The following is an 18,447-nucleotide window of genomic DNA, read 5'->3' as shown; positions in this document are numbered from 1 at the left end:
TATGGTTAGTAAAATCTTCAATTGAAGCTGAAAACCATGGTTTCCAAGAAAATTAATGATCCAACATCCAACTATGTATATTTGAGTATATGTAACTTGGTGTGTGTGTGTGTGTGTGTGTGTGTTTTGGTCTGTTTTGCACCTCTACATGTGAACTTCATGGTTGCCAAAGGCGCTTGTGCCTCCATTTATCTCACTGATCAAGCAATCAAAAGGGTGGCATTATAGCCATGCCCAAGGATAATTTTTCCCGAAATTGCTGCATGTGTTCCCTTGATGATTCTTCAAATGAAGCACTTGCTATGATATTAGGAGTTCTTCACGACGACTTACTTACTGTGATAGAGGAATTTCAATGTGATCTTGAGAGATTTAGGTGGTGAGTTGGTTGTTTGACATAGTGAAACCGAAGGTCAACACAATCTGTTACTGCTGGTAGCTCCCATTGGGCCGATTTACCTGTTAAGCAAATTATAGACGATTTTACCCCTGTTTTAAAAATGGTTGATCTTGAGAGATTTTCGCTATCATGGACCGGTACCTTGTTGAAGTTCAATCTGAAGTCGTTGGAAGTTTCAAATTACCTGACAATTCGCCAGTGCAATTTTTGGACGATTTTACCCCTCGGGTACTATGGAAGTTTAATGATGGCATATCGTCTAATTGGTGGGATCTATCACCATTAATACATCGTTTCTGGTGGACATTGATGTAGAATGAAGTTGAGATTGATCATAGTCATGGAAGTTCATTGTTATTCTTGGGACTTTGAGCTCGAAATGAAAATAAAGATGCAGCAAGTTTTAATGTGGTGTGCCCTCACTGCTATGGTGCCATGTGATTTTGGTGTGCCCTCATTACTTTGATTTTGGTGCTTTTTCAGATTTCATGTTCTAAGTTGCTATTGATGGCGATATTTTCTCCTTAGGCTGGAGGGAGTGGTGCTACCGAAACCGCACTCCCTCTTATGCCACGTAGACGCCAACTCAGATTTTTTCTTATTTCATCAACTAGAAACCGCAATGAGGGAGTGGGAAAAAGGTTAGGAGAGAGAAAAGAAAAAAGAAAAAAAAAGATAATTGGTTGAGAGAAGAGAGAGAGTGCAAGTAAAAGAGGAGAAAAGAGAAAAAGGAGTGCGGCCATGGACTACCGCACTGCGGCCAAAACCGCAGAGAACCGCAGCCTGGGGCGGTGTGCGCGGCTGAGGTGGCACAAACCGCGGCCCCAAACCGCGGCCACACCCTTTAGCCTTAATTGTCTAAATATTGCCCATAGTTTAGGTTCTATTATTACCACTAGCCTGTTTCTTGTTTATGTTCCATTTGTACCATTTTACAAACTCATCATGACTTCTTGTCTATCAGTAAGTTCCAAGGTGCGACCTAAAGGGATATATCCTTTTGTGTATAAGCATGTATTTTATGCATTTGTATATATAAAACATATTTTATTTGTATAATCTATATTGGATGTATTTGTAGGGTGGTATTTTAACTAACTCAAAGCGAATTTATTTGTATAATACATACCGCATGGGCTAAAATGTATAAGGCTAAAGGATGTAGTGATATTTTTACCACATAAGTATTTGATATTTTTGTTATGTTTTTACTACGAGTAAGGTGAGGTGCCATTTATTGCCTACAATTGAGAGAGAGAGAGAGAGAGAGAGAGAGAGAGAGAGAGAGAGAGAGAGAGAGAGAGAGAGAGAGAGAGAGAGAGAGAGACCTGTACCGTTGAAGATTGTCACGGGCAAAGAAATAGGTTGAGAGACGGTATTTACAGTCAACAATATCTGCCGTCGGAATGCTGCCGACAAAAAGATCATGACATGATATAGTCTAACTATCAAACACTTCATAATATATATTTTATGCATTTATATATTTATATGTATAAAAAAGTTTTTTTAATTGGTCAATAGTCGAATTCACATACGTTATAAAATAACATAATTTTAGCCGCATACGCTACTTGAGGTTAAGGATTCAAGTCCCGTCGAGAATATAGTTATAATTAAGGAGAAAAGTAGATTTGTCGTTCAAATTCAATATATTTTCTTTTAATAATAAATTTTAATTGAAGGTTGGCTAAAAAAGTGTCTATCTTTGAGTATAGGAGTTTCTAACTGGGAGTAGGTGTTGAGTTCAATTCCAAACAAATACCAAAAAAAACATATCCTCCTATTTTTTTCTTACTTGTGTTATCCATATAAAATAATGTGAAGTGTATTGAATATTATTAATTTTATTATTAATATACAAATGAAAAGCATAACATGCTTACGGATAGTGATTTCTGTGTGGGAATTGGTCTAATTTAAAAAAATGGTCCCTAGATGTTGTTGAACTTAACATTATTGGTCCCATTTTCTGTATTTTATATATATTAAAGATTTTTGTGAGGGAATTGGCTTAATCTAAATAAATGGTCCCTGAATTGGCTTAATTTACTTAATAGGCCCCTTTATTTGCTGAACTTGATACTTTGGTCGCATTTTTGTTTTTTATATATATATTAAAGATTTTTGTGAGGGAATTGCTTAATTTAAATAAATAATTCCTAGATTTTGTTGAACTCGACACTTTTGGTCCCATTTTTGTTTAAAAAAAACAATTTGGGCGAAGCCCGGATCACATACTAGTTAAATTGTAATATTTGTAGCCATTCAAATGAATTAAAAAATAAATAGAAAGAAAATGTGGGATGAATTTCTTTATCCATTTTTGAATGATTTCACAATTTCAATCCGCATCAGAATAGGATGTAAGACGGCTTCGTTTTGGCCCACTTAGGTTGCTAACACAAACCAATTAACCATTAGGACGGGCTAAGAAGGTAACATTGGATTTACTTTGATAACAATTATCAAATTTCAGAGTATTTTCTGCACAGTTTAAAAAGCTAATTATGAAATTATGACGTTAAACTGGTTTAACTATATACTAAAATTTTCTCACAAATTTATTTTTTTGAAACTACGATGTAAACGTTTCAGCAAAAATTTATGGTTTAGTGCTGATTTATAATTTCGAATCTGCGACAATTTTGCATAGCCGTCTTTGTTTAATGGGACCTACAGATTCAATTACCAGTGGGTACATGGACCCACCGACTAATATATAGGAGTATGTAAATTAGGACGTCAAAGAGTGGTAAGAGATTCACATTTAGAAAACGTCAAAGAGATGGGGAAAGCCTTGGCGATGGATGATAATAATGATTATGAAGTAGTGATAATTGGGGCGGGGATTTGTGGATTAGCGACGGCTGTGTCTCTTCAGAAGAAGGGAATTAAAAGCGTAGTGATGGAGGCATCGGAATCTCTGAGGAACATCACCGGAGCAGCAATCACAATCCACCAAAATGGTTGGCGAGCTCTGGATCATCTGGGCCTGGCTGATACCCTCCGTCGCACTACCATACCTATTCAAAGGTACCTCATACTTTTCCTCTCTTAATTTGTGTCTTGCAATATTCGAAGAAATTTATCTCCAAATATTTTCATAAATTTAAAACATTTTAGAGTAAGGAAAGGCCCCTGTGGCCCTGTGTTAAGTCAACGTTTTTGGATCGAGTTCCTGAAAGATTTTTTTATTTTTATTTATTTATTTATTTATTCTTTAAAAATATCGTTATGGCGTTTTCAATGCCACTCCAAAGCTCATATTTTACATTATTTTGATGTAAACTCTTTTGTGCCCGACTTTATTTTTTAACTCCATTTTAGTACATATTAGAAGTAGGGTAATCTCCTTATCCCTTATTCCATAAGATTACAAATTATATACAAACAATTTGGTACAGGAAGTCCCTAAATAATTAATAGCAAATATGACAACTTCCAAAATACAAACTAATCTAATATATTTTTACATATATTCTAAATATCTCAATATATTATATCACACCCTCATAGTCGAATCTGGAGGTAAACGGACATTGAGACTGCGATGGAAATCTTCAAAAGGTACTAATGGAAGTCTTTTTGTAAAAACATCCACAATTTAATATCGAAAAGGAACATGGAACACATGAACCTGACCACGAGAGACTTTTTCATGGACAAAGTGAAGGTCGAGTCCTTGGTACATTGATGATGAATCCGGTTACACATGACAAATATATTGCACTAAAAGATTGTTTTCTGAATGAGACAATGCAACTCGAAAAGCAAATTGTGTTACGTACCAACATGTCGTTTGGCCAACCAAGAAACCAAATTATCCCCCACAAATTAAAGATGCATTACCAAGAAGTGGACAAGAGACACTAGAGACAAACACCCTACCCAGTCCACGTCAGTATAGGACAAGAGATTAGAGACGAATGACAGACATAAATATAACCCATAATGAAGAATGCCTTTAAGATATCATAGTAGCCGTTTAAGAGCATGCATGTGTATTTCCTGTGGGCCAAGCATGAACAAGCACACCTGTTGTACTAACATATGTAATGTCGATCAAGATGAGTAAATATCAAATATTGTAGTACCCACCCAAGCAACGATAATATGTAGGGTCCGAACATGTTGTGCTCTCACAAGCACTGAGCTTCGGTTTGGTATCAAACGAAGTTGGAGGATAAATAATCTCAGTAACATATTTTTGCTAATTTGAAAATAAACGTTGATTAGTAGAAAGGTGGGTATAAATATAATGAAGAGTTGAGTCGTTAATTTGTTGGTGGATAAATGGTGGGGTGAGGTTGCGTTAATTATGTCTTAATTAAGTTCCCAATGTTGTTTGCGGTGGCGGAGGATCAATAGTGTCATGTTAGTGATTATGGGTGTGGAAGATTACGTAGAGGAGGGACATATATACATGGAGGCACTACAGATGAACAGCGGGATTAATTAATTGTTGATGGAGTTGTTAGAGTCAATCAACTTGGATACCAACAATATGTTATATGTAATGTGGATGATCATGGTATTGACATGGACTCGGTTTTATGTCCTTGCACTTGTTCTTATACAGTGTGAGATGGTGGTGCAACTTTGGAGTCGGCTTGCTGCTTGGGTCGATGTGTTGATTCCTTCTTTTAGTAATGTGCAAAGTTTGCCCTTAGATATGAGTCATTGACAGATACAGGAAAAATAATTTATTTGATTATATTGTGTCTTTTGTTTTGTTGGTTCTCCAATAGGAATTGTAAGCTAGGATAAAATGATATGCGTGGATGCAAGATCCCCTTATATAATTTTTTTTTTCTTTTAATTTATAAATCAGGTGTTCCGAAGAATGCCTAAGAATTTTGTTAAATCGTGATATTTTTGACCTAAAATAGTAATAAGATGTTGGTGATGAATTATTACCACAATATGATAATTAATCTTCATGAATTAACGGTACTCCCCGGTCTGTGTAGTGAACGAATGGTAGAGCTCGATGGGTGGAAACAACAGAAAACCTCAATGTAATTTACTCTAGATATATTAAAACATTTTGTTCATTTTTCAAAACTTCAAAAAACATCACTCAACGCAATTTTTTATCGTTTGTTTATTGATGTACAATAGAAAAGGTGAAACTCGTTGCTTGAGGAGGAAGGATCTTATCGACACTCTTTACGCTGCACTTCCTCCGGCCACCGTCAAGTTCGGATGCAAACTTGATTCTATAAAATTTGACTCAAAAACTACCAAATCAGTTCTTCAATTCAACGATGGAAGCTTAATTATCGCCAAGGTCGTAACTTGATTAAGTAGAAGAACTACAATTAACCAGTTTTAATGGCAATTTTGAATCAATTCTGGTTCGCCATTTTTGTGACTGATATTAGTTCTTGGTGCTCGTAGGTCGTCATTGGGTGCGAAGGAAGCACGTCAATTGTTGCCAATTTCCTTAATCTCAAACCTACAAAGATGTTTCCATTTTGTGAAGTTAGAGGCTTATCAAACTACCCCAATGGTCATTCATTCGACTATGAGTTTACTCGTTTCAGGAAAAACAACAATCTAGTCGGAAGAACTCCAATCGACGATAAATTGGTCTACTGGTTCTGTACGCAACCTCTCATTCCTGGAGGTCGTTTTTGCCATGTTTACATAAATTTCACTTTATTTGTTCTTTGTTTACTTATCGTGTTTCGTTTTTTGTTCAATTATGATAACAGATGAAAGACGTTGGGAAGATCCCGAGTTAATACGGAGATCAACCCTAGCGTTGCTAAACGATTATCCTCAAGAAATCAAAGAAATGATCGAAATTGCAGATGCAAATTCGTTGTCTTTTTCACATTTAAGATATCGTTCACCACTAGAGTTGCTAACTGGATCATTTTGTAAAGGAAAAGTGACGATTGCTGGGGACGCTATGCATGTGATGGGTCCGTTTCTAGGGCAAGGTGGCTCATCAGGGTTAGAAGATGCAGTTGTGATAGCTAGCAACTTGGATCAAAAGGGTTTGGACCATGTTGAAGATGCTTTTGATCTGTATGTGAAAAAGAGACGAATGAGGGTGGTTGGATTATCGGTGCAGACTTATCTCACTGGTATGCTATTGGGAGCTTCATCGAGTCTGAAGAAGTTTATGTATTTTGTGCTATTGTCTCTTCTCTTTCGCAATCCGAGTGGTCATGTTGATTATGATTGTGGTGGTGTTTGATGTATAATCGAATAAATAGTCAAGCGTAATAATTTTTTTACATAAACTCAGTGGCCTGGAAAACAAATTCAGAAATAAAAATAATTTTTTTTATACTATTGTTGAGGGTAAGTGGAAGACTTTTTCATAGCCGTTCAATCTCTCTTAACTTTCAATCACAGCCGTAATAACTCAACATTTACCGTTCCGGAGGTTATCATCGCTACCTCCCACATTCCGCTTCTACGTAACTCCTTCCAAGATCTCCCCCTTATTTCTCTCTTGGCTACGCGAATGTGTGTGAAGGTTTCTTTGATTGGAGTATAAAAAAGACACTACAAGAATATTAAACTAAGGTGACGACGGCTATCCCGAAAATGTGCTGACGACAAGTCGTCGCCATAGGTCTAGCGGGAACGACGAAAATGTTGGCAGTAATATGAAAATCTATACCGACGACGTGTCATCGGTATAGGTAAAAAAATATTTTCCATTTATTTTTATTCCATGGGTCAGAAAAAGTGAACGACGTAGTTTTGGGAAATGGTATCCCGACGACAAGTCGTCGGCACAGGGTTTTTAATTTATATATATATATATATATATATATATATATATATATATATATATATATATATATATATATTTATTTATTTCAGGAATAAATGATACTTTGTCGTTTATGTCGACCCTATACCGACGACATGTTGTCGGCATAGGGGTATACCCTAAAACAGATACGCATCCTTCTTTTATTTGCACATAGCGACTTCTTTCTTCATTCTTTCCTCCCAGGCGACGAAATCGGCTACCCAACGACAATATCCGGCGATTAACCCAATCCAAGGTTGTTTCTACCCCTAATTTGTTTTTTTATTGTTGTTTGGTATTGATTTTTACCCCTAATTTGAGGTTTTTTGGTGTGTAGGAACCGGTGGTGAAGCTTCACCGACCTAGTGACTGCCTCAACCTTCCACCGCCTAGTGTTGCCGCCTGTGGCCACCACCAGCCACCACCGGAGTATTACTTGCTTCTTTGACTAGCCAGAAAAACTGAACATCACAAAAACAAAAGGTTAGTTTTTTTTTTCTAATTTTTATTGAAATTGAATTTGAATTGTGTTGAAATTGTTTGTTGTTTGTATATATATGTGATTGTGTTGTATATATATGTGATTGTGTTGTTGTTTGTTGTTTTTTTCTAATATTTTTTTTTTCTAATTGTATTGTTTGTTTTGTATATATATGTGATTGTGTTGTTGTTTGTTTAGGTTTATACTTTAAACAAACTAATTGTATGAAATTGATATTGTTTAGGTTGGTATATGAAATTGTATGAAATTGATATTATTTATGTTGGTATATGAAATTGTATGAAATTGATATTGTTTAGGTTGATATATGAAATTGTATGAAATTGATGTTGTTTAGGTTGGTATATGAAATTGAAATTGTTTACGTTTGTATGAAATTTTATGTGATCTTTGTTTAGGTTGGTATAAAATTTTGTATGAATGTGATTTTTGTTTAGGTTGGTATAAAAGTTTTGTTTAGGTTGGTATAAAAGTTTATGTATAAAATGTAAAATATGTATGAATTATGTTTAATTTATTTAGTTATTAATAGCAACATATATATATATTTTTTTATCTTTTTAATAAAAGTATTTTATTTTCATTTCTATTTGAAAGTTATAACATAAAACAAAATAATAAAATTACGTTGTTATTAAAAGTAATATTAAAAGTATTTTTTATCTTGTTTATGGTGCTATAAAAAAATAAAATAATATATTAAAAGTATTTTTTTTATCTTTAGTATTCTCCCTGATTGATCTTTCGACCATATATGTTTGAACCATCTTAATGTTTTAAACAAACTAATAAACTTTAATGTCAATATACAAGATAAAAATAAACAAAAAAATAACAAAATAATATTAAACTAATAAAAATATGTTTATTAAGTCAAAATATTTAAACTATAAAAGTTATTAATACCAACATACTTTTTTTTATCTTGTTAATTAAAGTATTTTACTTTCATTTCTATTTGAAAGTTATAACATAAAACAAAATAATAAAATTACGTTGTTATTAAAAGTAATATTAAAAGTATTTTTTATCTTGTTTATAGTGTTATAAAAAAAATATAAAAAAAACAAAATAATATTAAAAGTACAATGCTGTAATTGGAAAAGATAAAATGTATATATACTATAAATATGAAAGAGAAGTGAAAAATAGAATGTTTTAAACAAACTAATAATAGTACATTGCTATAAAATGTGTTTAGAAGTCTACCCTTATGAATACTCTATCAATTCCGTCCGATTACTACTTCCAGGGTATATATTTCTTTATATACTTGTCAATATCTATCCATTCCGTCCGTTTTTTCTCAAACAAAAAGTCATACAATTTAACTATGTATACAATGTTATTTTTAATAATGAAACAGTAATAACAGTCGATAAGAGTTGGATTCGTGAAAATATAAAAATATTTAAACTAATAAAATTATTTCATTAAGAACAAACGTTACTAATAGCAACATAAAAGAATATATAAAAATATTTAAACTAATAAAAATAATATGTTTATTGAGATGTCTTCTTTAAACTTTTTGGCAAAGTTGTTGCATATTAAAGTGATCAATAAATGGACAAATAGTTCATTTGACCAACTTTTAGAGTTGCTAAGAGTTGCTTTCCCGAAGAGCAAGATTCCAACTTCACACTATGAAGCTAAGAAAAAGTTGAGAAATATAGGGTTAGGATATGAGTCCATCCATGCTTGCAAATATGACTGTGCTTTGTTTTGGAAGGAGAATGATTCCATGCAGAATTGCCCGATTTGTAACGAGAGTAGATGGGTGGACACAACCACAAAGGGGAAGCGAGTACCACAAAAAAGTGTTGCGGTACTTTCGTGTCTTCTCATCACAATGTCGAACAATGTCGGCTAAGAAAATCGCTGAACTTTGTAACGAGGCCAAAAAATCATTGCATTGGTTTGTACTAAACAATTGCGATGAGGATGAGATGAGAAGCTACAAATCGTAAGTTTCTAATCTATTAACTACCTTTTCGATAGTGTTTTAACTATTCTAATTATTTTGTCCCATATTCAGTGAATTCAAATTAGAATTGCCTGAAAGTGATTTCAAAAAGGAATTTCCTTCATGGTTCAAAGAAAAGGTAAGTATGTTATATATTTATAATGCAAAACTAAGTTATTACTTAAACATACAATCTTATATTTCCTTACAGATTTATTGTCTCCAAAAAGATGTGCCTACGGACTGTACTGACGAATTAAAGGCGTTGGCATATGGTCTGTTGCGTGCATATTCGTACACTGCATGCATAGTAAATGGTGTCCGATTTGTCGTGAATAGTCGTGATCTCCGACGCACTACTCAAAATAGTGGTGTTGTTACATTCGGAGAAGATGGTACACCATTCTATGGTCAATTAGAGGAAATCATAGAGTTGCATTATTTATATGATAAACCAGTTGTACTCTTTCGTGGTAAATGGTTCAATGCCTCATTACGTAATGGACGTTTCAAGACTATAAATAATATGATTCTTATCGATACCAGTCATGAATGGTATGTCGGTAAAACGTGGTTTGATGATCAACAATACATCTTAGCTACACAAGCTAAACAAGTATTTTATCTCCAAGATCCCACTCAAAACAATAACTGGAGAGTTGTGGAAGAGGTTCATCATCGAAATCTTTGGAATCATCCAAGTATCGGTGTTGTAAACGAGATAGATGTTGTGAACAACACTCAATCAACTGATTTTACCTTGGTTGTCGACTTAGGCACCTTACCTATGCAGACGAATTTAGGTGAAGTTGGTGAATCAAGTGTGGTTTCTAGGAGTAATGTTGCTCCTAATATAAACGATGACGATTTCATTAACGATGAAAATGACGATGATGATACGTACTCTTCAGATGAACAAATAAATAATGAAAACTATGACAGTGATGATGATGTTGTACATGTATATTGTTCTAGTGATGAATCTGATTGACGGTATGTTATTGTTATTATATGTCCTGATTGCTTATAATATTTGTTAAATTTTGAAATGTTGCTTATTTGTAGTTTTATTATATTTTCTGAATGTTTATAATATTTGTTAAACAGATGGCAGAAGTAGCGAGGGGACACGGAGGAGACGGCGGGGATAGACCTCCACACGGGATTGCACGCGGTGTACCATCGAGTTGCCAATCTTGTAAGTTATATGAAATTTTTAATTATTAGATATATTAAAGTTTTAAAATTCTAAATTTCCAATTGTATATGTAAATATAGCACAAGCGAAGAATGTGAATGTGAATGTGCGTGGTAAAGGGAGAAACTTAAATTTGTACGATGAGTATGAAAAAAACAAGTGTAGGCCTTTGGATTTGAGAATTGATATCTCCGGGCGGCCGTATCAATTTATAGGGGACAACGGGAAAATGTTTGTCAGACTGATCTCAAATCTGTTGGGATCAAAGGTACCGTTGCATTATCATACTTGGCGTCGTGTTCCTACCAAGTACCAAGCTGATTTATATCCCGAGCTAGAGGTAAATATACAATATATTTTATATGTATTGAATTTTACACTTATTAAATATTTTTTTACTAATCAAATATATTTTTCCTTTTGCAGACTTATTTTGATATTAATAGGTATCGGGGCACAAACTTGTGGGAACCTCTTCGAGCGGGTATCCAAGCAGATATGCAAAGAGCTTATTGAGAGCGCAAGTATCAGATAAAAAAACATTTTGAAAGAGTTGGTGGATATCGTAATGTGGAAAGGGCAAGAAGACATCCACCAGATGATTGGACCGCCCAAGCTTGGAACGATATGATTGATTTGTTGTTTTTGACCGAGGAATACAGACGCACGTCGGAAAAAAATAAAGTTACTAGGTCGAAACTTCCACACACAAGTGCTCACGGATGTAGACCCTATGCTCAACGACGTTATTTAGAGGTAATAAAATACATTAGTATTATTTAAAATTGTTATTAACATTTGTACAAATATATTTATTGTTTTTTCACTTGTTATAGGAACAAATGGGAATCAAGCCGCAACATATTGAGGGTTGGAGACAAATGCGCTACAAAGAAGGTTCGGGTTGGTGTAGAAGTCGAGCAGAAGAAGACTGTGTAAGTGATAAACGAAATGAATATGTTGTTTAAATATATTATTATTAATTATAATTTCTTGTTTAAGGAATATTATTATTTTTTGAATGTTTAAGTTTAGATGTTTGTTTTAATTAACGTATGTTAATTGTTTTCTTTATTTTAGAAGAAAATTCAAAATGAATATGAGAAAATGCAAAACGAGGTTGGGGAAGGAGGAGAAGTAAATGAGGAAGAATGTTTAGAACGTGCCCTTAGGACGAGACGTGGACATGCTCGCGGGGTGGGTAGGAGACCAACCGCCAACTTCGGTTTAATTCCAAATGAACGGCCTTCCACTTCCAAATCGTCTCAATCTCAATCCCAATTCGATGCACAACAAATGCAAGAATATTTGCAACAATATAATGCATCTTTGGCGGCTTGTATTCCGAACTTCCAACCACCACCATTTCCTAACTTTCTATTCAACTATAACACACAAGCAAGTAGCTCTCAACAATTTGCCGGAAGGATGGAAGAAGAAGAAGAAGAAGAAGAAGAAGAAGATTATGATAATGATGATTGATGTTTTTTTAGTATTATGAAAAATGTTAGTTAACTACTTATTGTATTGTTAAACTTGTATTTGATGTTTTGAATTTGAACATTGGTACCTAGTTAATGTATTTCAATTGATATATGTTGCAATGTTTTTTGGATTTGTTAAAAATGCAGAAATGGTAATGTACAAAACCTGTAAAGCTAAAAAAAACAATCAGTAGCTATCTCGACGACTAGTCGTTGCTATAGGTCCATAACCATTAACTAATAAAACCCTATAGCGACAACATGGCGTCGTAATAGCTTCAACCTGTCTCGACGACTAGTCGTTGCTATAGTTGTCCTGACGACTAGTCGTCGCCAAAGGATTTTAATAAAACTTTATTTTTTCCCCCAAAAATGTCGTTGACAAAATCTGTGCCGACGACATGTCGTCGCAATAGAGCTAGCTATACTGACGACGTCTATGCCAACGACCTAACAGACCTATGCCGACATGCCTGTGCCGAGGACTCTTTCCCGACGACTTGCCGTCGCTATACTCTATGCCGACGACTTGTCGTCTCCATAGGGTCTGAAATTGTCGTCTCCACAGGGTCCGATTGTTGTAGTGAGACCCTCAACTCCCTCGATCCTTTTCTTTCCCGTTTACGACAGAGGCTAGGTTCTATCTGTTTGATTCGGTTGAAATTTGTTGCAAGTTCAAGGCTACAACACAAAGCACTGGTATCGGGGAGAGATGTTAGTCCAGATAGATATTAATCCAAGCAGATCCCTAACAAAAAGAACACCATGTAATTTCTTTAGTTCTTTTAATTTCGATTTCAATTTCTCTTCATTTCCTCTTAACATCGGGTGGACAAGATTTGTGTTCCTCTTTTAATCGTTGGGATTTGATGGATTATATATATTTTTTTGTTAATTTCACGAAAATGACTCTGCAATCGTCGCTTCCTCGAATTCAATTCTAGGCATAAAAGGTTGAGAAAGATGAAGATTGAAAAAGGAGGCTAATAGACACCCTCGCCTCCTTTAGAAATAGGAGATCACCCTCGAGAATTGCAACGCCTTGGCGTGAATCGCAACCTGAACCAATCTCGACGTACGTCGGATGTCTGCTTCCTTTTATTGAATTTGTATCATGTTAATTTGTGCATTTCTTTCTTGATTTCATTAATCGCCTTCCTTAATTTCTGCATTTCTTTCTTGATTTGTTTATTTTAGGCCTTGATCAACTTCAATGCATTTTCTTGGGTTTCATTGAAATTGTATCATGTTTTAGTAGAGTTTGAACAACAATGGGCAAATGGGAAAGTAGATGGATGGAAAAATGGAAGTTTAGAAAAAGGATGTTTCTAATGAACATACTTCAGTGGACTACTATAGTACGTGCAGAAAGGCTTTTCTTCTTAAAAGTTTTTTTTCATTTATATGTATATATATTTTTTTTCCAAGAATGCGTTGTTGTTGTTGTTCTTTTTATTTACTATTTTTTTGGAAAATGAAAAAAATGAAATCAATAATTAAAAGGGTGTTCTTAGATTATAATTTAGAAGGCTAATCATATCATGATGTTGAAGAATATCAAAATCAAAATTTATTTCCATTTACATTGATACCTTACTTGCAGGGTTTGGGGTATATGTAATCTCACTGTCCACCAAATGTTTGATGAAAATCCACATTCATTTACTTCCTATGAAGTTCGAAATTGAGTTGTATATTGTTTAATTAAAATTGAAGTTGGCACATAACTGAAGATGGGTTATCTGTTTTGGAAAGCGACATTTAGATTACTTCAGAAAACATAGCTAGCTAGGGGATAGCCACACGAGGATCGTTAAAGGACCAAGTAAATTGAGTAAAGAGCAGGAGGATGAAAGCCAATTGCTACTTCTGATGGTAATTATACTTTGGTTAATAAGAGTAAAAAGAAGTTCTTCATGTTTATAGACAACTATTTCATATTATGAGTCCTTGTCTTTCTATTATACAGTGTAATAGTTTAATCTTTGATTGGTAATTGGTTCTACTCTATGCACATTACTATATGGTAGAACTTGGAACCATTTATGTCAAGTGATAAGAGTGTTTTCCTGATCAAGCATCAATGTATTTTCTATTATTGTGTTAATTGGTGCAGATGTTGCTCAAACCAATAGTGTTAGATAAACTTGTGGTACTAAAGCTTAATGGTGTCTCGAGGACTACAATGGGTTGCACTCGTCTTTCAGAAATTTATGGAGCTTTTTATACTCCTATACCTGACGCAGTTATTTCTTTGACGGTTCAAAAACTTTTGCAAGTAAATCTTCTTATTCTAAGTTTTATGGGTCTTTATAATATATCTTATTAATATATTTGTTCTTGAGGGACTAAGTTATTTGCATGGAGTTAGATACTTAGTCCACAAAGACATAAAGCATGTAATTTTGCTTGTGAATCTCAAGGGACAACCAAAAATTATAGACTTTTAGGTAAAAGTTGGCTTAGAGAATTCCATGGCAATGGTAAGCGTTTTGGTTTTAACATATTTTTCTATAAAATATAAATGTGGTTGGAATATTTGTAGGTCCTTTTTTTTAATGTGGTACATTTGTGGGAACTTAAAATTCATATCTGGTTGATATCTAGAGCCTTTGTCTTGCTCTTTTTGAGTGTGGAACTATAGCAAATTTACATATGCATCAATTTAATTTTATTAGTTTAAGCAATTAGTTTATTATTATTCAAGTGAAATAATCTATTCTAATATTAGTATGATGTTCTACATGATTGTCAGGTTCCATCATGAATCTATGGTTGAGTTGGATTTGATAGAGATGATTCAAATAGGGGCTCCATGTAGATGGTTCAAACAAGGGTTCCAAGTTGTCAAATAGAGGGTGAGATCAAGCGATAAATATGGGTCGAAAGTTAAGGTAAATAGTAAAAGGAGAGGGTGGGGTGGGGATGATGCAACAGTTAAAGAGATGTGGGATACAACTGCTTGTGGTGATTCAGAGATGCATTTGTGTGTTGCAATTGCTATATTTTGGCTTTTGATACTTCAATTAGTTTAATTATAACTCAGTACTCTTGTTGATTACCCCAAGTGTTTGGTTGTTTGAAAAATTCTATAAGCCAAAACTAGTTTCCGTTTCATTGAATTGAGAAAGAATAAAAGTGAATCATTTAAAAGAGAACCTAGCTAGAAAAGAGGAATAAACTAGGAAACTCAAAGAAAGGAATAAAAATAGAAGATATGACAGAATATATCCTTTACTCCCTCTCAAGATGAGCATGGAGATTCCGAATGTTCATCTTGACAAGAAGAGAGTGTAGCCTATCTGAACCCAGTGGCTTGGTGAGAAGATCTGCGAGCTGATGATGAGTGTGGAGCCAAGTTGGAGCCATTTCTTTGGTCTCTACTCTTTCACGAACAAAGAAGCAATCCATCTCCACGTGTTTAGTTCTTTTGTGAAAGATAGGGTTGTGAGCAATGTGTTTGGCGGACTGATTGTCACAAAAGAGTGGAGTGGCTTCTCGAACATTTATGCCAAGTTCCGACAATAACCAACGAACCCATAAAATTTCACTCACAGTGGTGGCCATTGCCTGATATTCTGCCTCAGCCGAGGACCGGGACACAACTGACTGCTTCTTTGACTTCCATGAAATAGGTGCGCCACCCAAAAGCAACAAATAACCTGTCCTAGAACGTCGAGAGTAGGGGCAACCAAGCCAATTGGAATCACTATAAGCCACCAAATCCAGTGACCCTTCTCGGGGTAGGAGAATACCTTGACCCAAGCTCGTTTTGAGGTATCGCAAGACACGCATTGTTGCATGCCAATGATTAGTTCTGGGGTCTGAAACAAACTGACTCTGAACATTTACTGAGTAAGTGATGTCTGGACGTGTCGCTTGAAGGTAGAGTAAACGACCTACAAGACGACGATATGTGTTGGGGTCAACATGTTCTTCCTTATCTCCTTTATCAAGTTTAAGGTTTTGTTCCATTGGAAACTTACAAGGTTTGCAGCCAAGCATGCCTGCATATTCCAAAATATCCAAGGTGTACTTTCTTTGGCTCAAAACTAAACCTTCTTTGGTACGTGATACCTCGATGCCCAAGAAATACGTTAGGCTACCAAGATCTTTGATGCTAAACCGAGCATCAAGGTCGGATTTGGTGCTCTTAATCTTTGTTGTGTCATTACCAACAATAATGACGTCATCGACATAGATGAGAGCCGCAACAAAGCTGGTCTTGGTTTTGTAGACAAATAAGGAGTGATCTGCATGCGAAGGTTTGAAGTCCATATCTCGTAAAGCGGCCGTAAATTTGTGATACCAGTTTCGACTAGCTTGTTTCAAGCCATACAAGGATTTTTTTAGCTTGCACACCCGATTGTCGCCTTCCTTAACGAACCCTTGGGGTAGTTTCATGCAAACATCTTCCTCGAGATCATCGTGCAAGAACGCATTGTTCACATCCAATTGGTGAATGATCTAGTTGTTTTTTACAGCTAAAGTTAAAAGAATCCAAACAGTGACCAATTTGGCCACAGGAGCGAAGGTATCATGGAAGTCGACGCCCTCCATTTGTGTGTAGCCCTTTGCCACAAGACGAGCCTTGTGTCTTTCTATGGATTCGTCGGGTTTGAATTTTATTTTATAGATCCACTTGGAGTCGATGGCACGCTTTCCTTCCGGTAAGGTAACAAGTTCCCAGGTTTTATTTGCTTCTAACGCTTGAACTTCCCTTTTCATTGCATCACGCCATTCCGGATTTTGAGCTGCTTGTTTAAAAAATTTGGGCACATTATGGGTAACAATAGCAGCTAGAAGAGCCTTGTGAGAACAAGAAAAATTATTGTATGAGATGAAATTGGAAAGGGGATGTACCGTAGAAGCAGCGTGACCGGCAGCGGGAGGCGCATGATCGATCGATGGGGGCAAATTGATTTCGTAGTCCTGGTAGCGGATGGGCTGGACGCGCGTGCGAGTGGGCCGGACTACATTTGGTGGCTCCGAACGATTAGGGGAGCTGTCTGGGCTCGGTGTGTATACCTGTTGCTCAGTGGAATGTGGGCTTGGCATGTGGTCCTGATGCACAGCGGAATGTGGGCTTGGGACGTGAGCTGGTCGGGTTTGACTAGGCGATTCTGGCGAGGAGACTTGGGCCTCATTGTTATCACTTGTGGGTTGATTGGTGTGAGAAGTGGGTTGCACCAAATCAGTAGCTTTTTCTAGTTGGAATAAATCATCAAGTTCTGAGTTATTGTTTTGTTTGAGGGTGTGCATGGGGAATTGATCTTCAATAAATCGGACGTCTCTTGAAACAATGATCTTCTTATTCTCCAGATCGAAGATTTTATAACCTTTGGTACCTTGTGGGTATCCGAAAAATATTTCGGGTCTTCCACGTGGTTCAAATTTATCACCCCCTGTTTCTACGCTACGATGATAAGTCAAACAACCAAAAACCCTCATGTGTTCATAGGAAGGTCTTTCATTAAATAGAAGTTCATAAGGAGTGGCTCCATGTAAGACTTTTGAGGGCATTCGGTTTATCACGTACGTAGCGGTCAAAATACACTCACCCCAAAAACTCTTAGGTAGGTTAGCTTGGAACCTTAAGGCCCTTGCGGTCTCAAGAAGGTGGCGGTGCTTGCGTTCGACCACCCCATTTTGCTGCGGGGTGTGTGGGCAAGAGGTTTCTAAAACGATACCTTCTTTGGGGTAAAAATCATGCATGGCATTAGATACGAACTAACCACCATTGTCACATCTAACACGCTTGATTTGCCTTTCAAATTGAGTTTTGACCATCTTACAGAAATCCATGAGGCAGGTGCTTGCCTCACTCTTATGTTTTAGTAAAAAGGTCCAAACCGCCCTACTGTAGTCGTCAACAATAGTTAAAATGTAACATCCAAAAATACGACCCAAAATTTTTTGTTTTAATAATAATAAAAATCATATACTGAACGTCATATCATAAAATCATACGTCAAATATCTCAACTCATAATAAAATGTCGTGAAACAACTATATCAAATCAAACTATGAATCAAAACAAACTCCCAGGACAAAGACTGAAGCTGTGGTGTGTGCGATGCCATCATCCCGAGCTCTTCCCTTTACTTGCGGAAGTA

At 35.6% G+C, this 18,447-nt stretch overlaps 2 protein-coding genes across 2 annotated transcripts; one reads left to right on the top strand and one right to left on the bottom strand.

Annotated features, from left to right (window-relative positions):
* Nucleotides 1–3,145: 3,145 nt before the first annotated feature.
* On the top strand, nt 3,146–6,709 carry LOC111913468 (monooxygenase 1). Its single transcript, XM_023909168.3, has 5 exons — nt 3,146–3,436; nt 5,374–5,421; nt 5,525–5,693; nt 5,804–6,032; nt 6,121–6,709. Exons 1-5 carry the CDS (start codon nt 3,189–3,191, stop codon nt 6,609–6,611), a joined length of 1,185 nt encoding a protein of 394 aa, XP_023764936.1. The 5' UTR covers nt 3,146–3,188; the 3' UTR covers nt 6,612–6,709.
* An 8,856-nt stretch (nt 6,710–15,565) lies between these two features.
* Nucleotides 15,566–16,609, bottom strand: LOC111913587 (uncharacterized mitochondrial protein AtMg00810-like). Its single transcript, XM_023909315.1, has one exon. The coding sequence runs from the start codon at nt 16,607–16,609 to the stop codon at nt 15,566–15,568; it is 1,044 nt and encodes a 347-aa protein (XP_023765083.1).
* Nucleotides 16,610–18,447: the final 1,838 nt, after the last annotated feature.

Source organism: Lactuca sativa, chromosome 1, assembly GCF_002870075.4.
Source record: "Lactuca sativa cultivar Salinas chromosome 1, Lsat_Salinas_v11, whole genome shotgun sequence".
In the NCBI taxonomy this organism is placed as follows: domain Eukaryota; kingdom Viridiplantae; phylum Streptophyta; class Magnoliopsida; order Asterales; family Asteraceae; genus Lactuca; species Lactuca sativa.
This window is presented reverse-complemented; position numbering and strand designations above follow the sequence as displayed.